The sequence below is a fragment of the Oratosquilla oratoria genome, chromosome 42 (genome assembly GCF_046742065.1).
Source record: "Oratosquilla oratoria isolate Oo_2021 chromosome 42, ASM4674206v1, whole genome shotgun sequence".
Taxonomy (NCBI): domain Eukaryota; kingdom Metazoa; phylum Arthropoda; class Malacostraca; order Stomatopoda; family Squillidae; genus Oratosquilla; species Oratosquilla oratoria.
The window spans coordinates 1610795-1614960 of NC_134818.1; the positions used below are offsets into that span (position 1 = coordinate 1610795).

At 38.1% G+C, this 4166-nt stretch overlaps 1 protein-coding gene across 1 annotated transcript in view; it reads right to left on the reverse strand.

The window, feature by feature from the left end:
- The window catches only part of LOC143021332 (uncharacterized), a 54922-nt gene extending 51397 nt beyond the window's left edge, over nucleotides 1-3525 (reverse strand). Inside the window, exon 1 of the mRNA XM_076178739.1 lies at nucleotides 3257-3525. Within this exon, the coding sequence (XP_076034854.1) occupies nucleotides 3257-3414 (158 nt within the window). The 5' untranslated portion in view covers nucleotides 3415-3525. The remainder of the gene's footprint in view (nucleotides 1-3256) is intronic.
- Nucleotides 3526-4166: the final 641 nt, after the last annotated feature.

Genomic DNA, 4166 nt, shown 5'->3' on the forward strand with positions numbered 1-4166 from the left:
AATAGCGAATGTCTATATACTGTATATGTCTATATATATGTATATATATATGTCTATGTATGTATTTATATATACATATATATGTATAATATATATATGTATATACATATATATATGTATTTATACATATGTATATGTATTTATACATATGTATATGTATTTATACATATGTATATGTATTTATACATATGTATATGTATTTATACATATGTATATGTATTTATACATATGTATATGTATTTATACATATGTATATGTATTTATACATATGTATATGTATTTATACATATGTATATGTATTTATATATATGTATATATATTTATATATATGTATATGTATTTTATACATATGTATATGTATTTATACATATGTATATGTATTTATACATATGTATATGTATTTATACATAAGTATTTTATACATAAGTATTTATACATAAGTATTTATACATAAGTATTTATACATAAGTATTTATACATAAGTATTTATACATAAGTATTTATACATAAGTATTTATACATAAGTATTTATACATAAGTATTTATACATAAGTATTATATACATAAGTATTTATACATAAGTATTTATACATAAGTATTTATACATAAGTATTTATACATAAGTATTTATACATAAGTATTTATACATAAGTATTTATACATAAGTATTTATACATATGTATAATATCGTATAAGGCTGATATAGATTTGTGTTTCTGCGTGTGTGTTTGTGTGCGCGTGTTTGCGTGTGCGTGTACTTTTTTGTGTGCGTGTTTGTGTGTGTGTGTGTATGTGTGTGCGTGTGCGTGTTTGTGCATGCTTGCGATTGTATGTGTGTGTGTGTGTGTTTGTGTGTGTGTGCGTGTGTGTATATGTATGTGCGAGACTGTATATATATATATATATACATATATATATATATATATATATATATAATATGCATGTATGCTTAAATAAATTATTCGATTTCCAAACCTTTGTATGTGAGCTTTAATGCATTCTTTTGGGAACGAAGGCTCTTGTTCCTGAATCAGGTCCGTTTTTTTTTTTTTTTTTTTTTAGTACTTATTTCCGGTCGGATGATATATAAACACATGTCAAAAAGGGAGCCCATGAGCGTCTTTTTTATTTCAAATCTGACTGTTTTAACTCTCATTTTTGGTAAGTATTCTGTATTCATGCTTTCTGCCCTTCAAATAGGTAAAAAGTTTTTCCCTCTAACTATGTCTTTGATCTCGTTGAAGTAAATGATATCTATCACTCATTGCTCTATACATTTATGCTAAGAATCTATTGTAGTTCCTATTCTTTATAGAAATAAAGGACCTAATTAACAAGAGCTAGCATGTCCAGATTTCTTCACCTCTCTCAGCTCTTTGCAGAAATACAGTTTAATTTTCTTAAGAGTTTTCACACACTTATTTCTTCACTATTCATTACGTCTTTTCCATTGAAACAAACATATTTCCAAAATCTTCCGCGCTTACGCGCACCAACTTCACGCTTCTCTTTGTAAAAGAAAAATGGTAAAAGTTCAAGGAATTCACAGCAACACAATTCCTCTCTGACCACTCTTTGTACCTGTACACTTACCTGAATATACCTCCACAGCTTCCACCACAATCTCTCTTTGTAAAAGAAAACGGTAACAATTCAAGGAATTCACAACAACACAATTCCTCGCTACTGACTACTCTTTGTACCTGAAAATACCTCCACAGCTTCCACTACACTCTCTCTTTGTAAAAGAAAACGGTAAAAATTCAAGGAATTCACAGCAACACAATTCCTCGCTACCGACTGCTCTTTGTACCTGCACACTTACCTGAATATACCTCCACAGCTTCCACCACACTCTCTCTTTGTACCTCATCCCCTGCGAAGGCAACCCCCATACCCAGGGGAGCGGCATTCGACCACCTGGCGACTCCCTCACTCCCTCCCACTCCCTCCCACTCCCACTCCCTCCCACTCCCACTCCCTTCCGAACACTCCTACCGGCACCTTCCTTACTCTCCAGCACACTCCACTGACAAGAGCACGGCCACACCCATCGAATGTTGGTAACGCACATTTCTTCTATACATTCCATTTTCTTGTATTACTAATAATAATGGTGGTACTACTACTACTACTAGTAGTAGTAGTATTACTCCTACTACTACTCCTACTCCTACTACTATTAGTATTACTCCTACTACTACTCGTATTACTACTATTCCTACTACTACTCGTATTACTACTATTCCTACTACTACTACTACTACTACTACTGTTACTATTTCTTCTTATCTTTTCTTTATCTTCCTATTCCATTCCTCCAACCTATTTCTTGTTTTACTCCTCTTTCCTTTGGTATTTTTTGTTCTTATTCATAATCTTCTTTTTTCTCCATGTTTGCTTTTTCAGCGCCCCACATTTTTCCTCCTCATATATTTCTTTCTCCTTTTCGTCCTCCTGCTCTTCCTCCTACTCTCCTCTTCCTCCTACTCTCCTCTTCCTCCTCCTCCTCCTGCTCTTCCTCCTACTCTCCTCCTCCTCCTCCTCCTCCCCTTATGATTATTTCACTAAAGTTGTGACTCATTACTCACCACTATATTCCTCTTCCTCCTCCTCTTCCTCCTCCTCTTCCTCCTCCTACTCTCCTCCTCCTCCTCCCCCTCCTCCTCCCCTTATGATTATTTCACTAAAGTTGTGACTCACTACTCACCACTATATTTCACTATATACTCACTACACCTATTCCCATATTACATCTGTTTTCATTTTTTTCCCCTGTCTCCTCTTTGTCGCTCAACCTCCTAATGTTTCTTTGATTTCTGTCTTGCATTTTCCACCTACTCCAAGACCTCTTTCACACTTTCACATTATTTCTCACACTCCCACAATCTCCTCTACACCTACTCTTTTCACAATCTCTCTAACCTCTTTCACCTCCTCCTCTTTTTTTTTCTTTTCTCTTTTTTCCACGTCCTCACCTTTCCACATATTTATATTTATATTCAGTTCCTTCGTCCTCCTCCTCTTCCTCCTCCTCCTCTTCCTCCTCCTCCTTATCTTCCTCCTCCTCTTCCTCCTCTTCTTCCCAGGAACGCTTTGTCTCTAGTTGAAGTCTCTATACCATAATAAAATAGTCCTTCAACTGCCTCTTCCTCTTCCTCTTCCTCTTCCTTCTCCTCTTCCCGAGAGCTCCTTGTCTCTAGTTGAAGTCACTATAATGAAATAGGTACAAATAAAGAAAGAAACACATTCTTACCTTGTATTTCCCTCATAGTTCTTCGAGTAATTCTCTTTTACACGTTTCGAAGTGTCTTGGTGACATCGAGGTTCTTCTGGTTCCTCCTGGTTCACAAACTTCCGTTTTCTGTCTTCTGGTTTCATACACGTTTGCCCTTCCCGTCCCAAACTCAGCATGGTCGTTATATCAGGACTTTTCTATTATCAATGTTATCATTATCAACATTAGTCTCCACTTCCGTAAACATCCCCTCTCCACACTCCACTTCCTCCTCATCCTCCACCTCCTCCAACTAAGCCTCTTCCACCTCCGCCTCCTCCCCTTCCTCCTCCTCCTCCTCGTCCTCCTCCTCTTAATCCTTCAGAGTCTTGACTGCCATGCAGACGCTTCTGTCAGAGTCTTCAAGAACACGTTCGAAGAGTGAGCGGCCCAGGAGGCAGGATCTTGACGCCCGACCTGACCCTTCGGGAAATTCGGGAGTAATAATGCTGCGACGACGTGGTGGTGATGATGGTAGTGGTGGAGGTGGGTGTTGGGGTAGTGACCAGGATGAGGGGGGAGACAGGGGCGGGGGGGTGGGGAGGAGCCGAGATCGAGTCTTTACCACCTGCCCGTCGCCCTCACACAGCGCTTCCTGACGTTCGCATCGGGTCTGCTCGTTTCACCAACAAACCACCTCCCCCCCACCCCACCCCCACTCCTCTTACCCAGAAATATACAGGTAATTAATGCTCCAGAAATGCAAAGGTAATTAATATTAGCAGAGGATGATTGCGGCGAGGTGGGGAAATTGAAGTAAATCATTTCAAACATTTGGAAGTCTTCCCCCCTCCCAAGCACCTGTATTGGTTCTGGGTACCATTAATATTGACACTATTGAAGGCTATCTCAACTGCCTCCCATACCATTAGGATTTGATGAGTTCAAA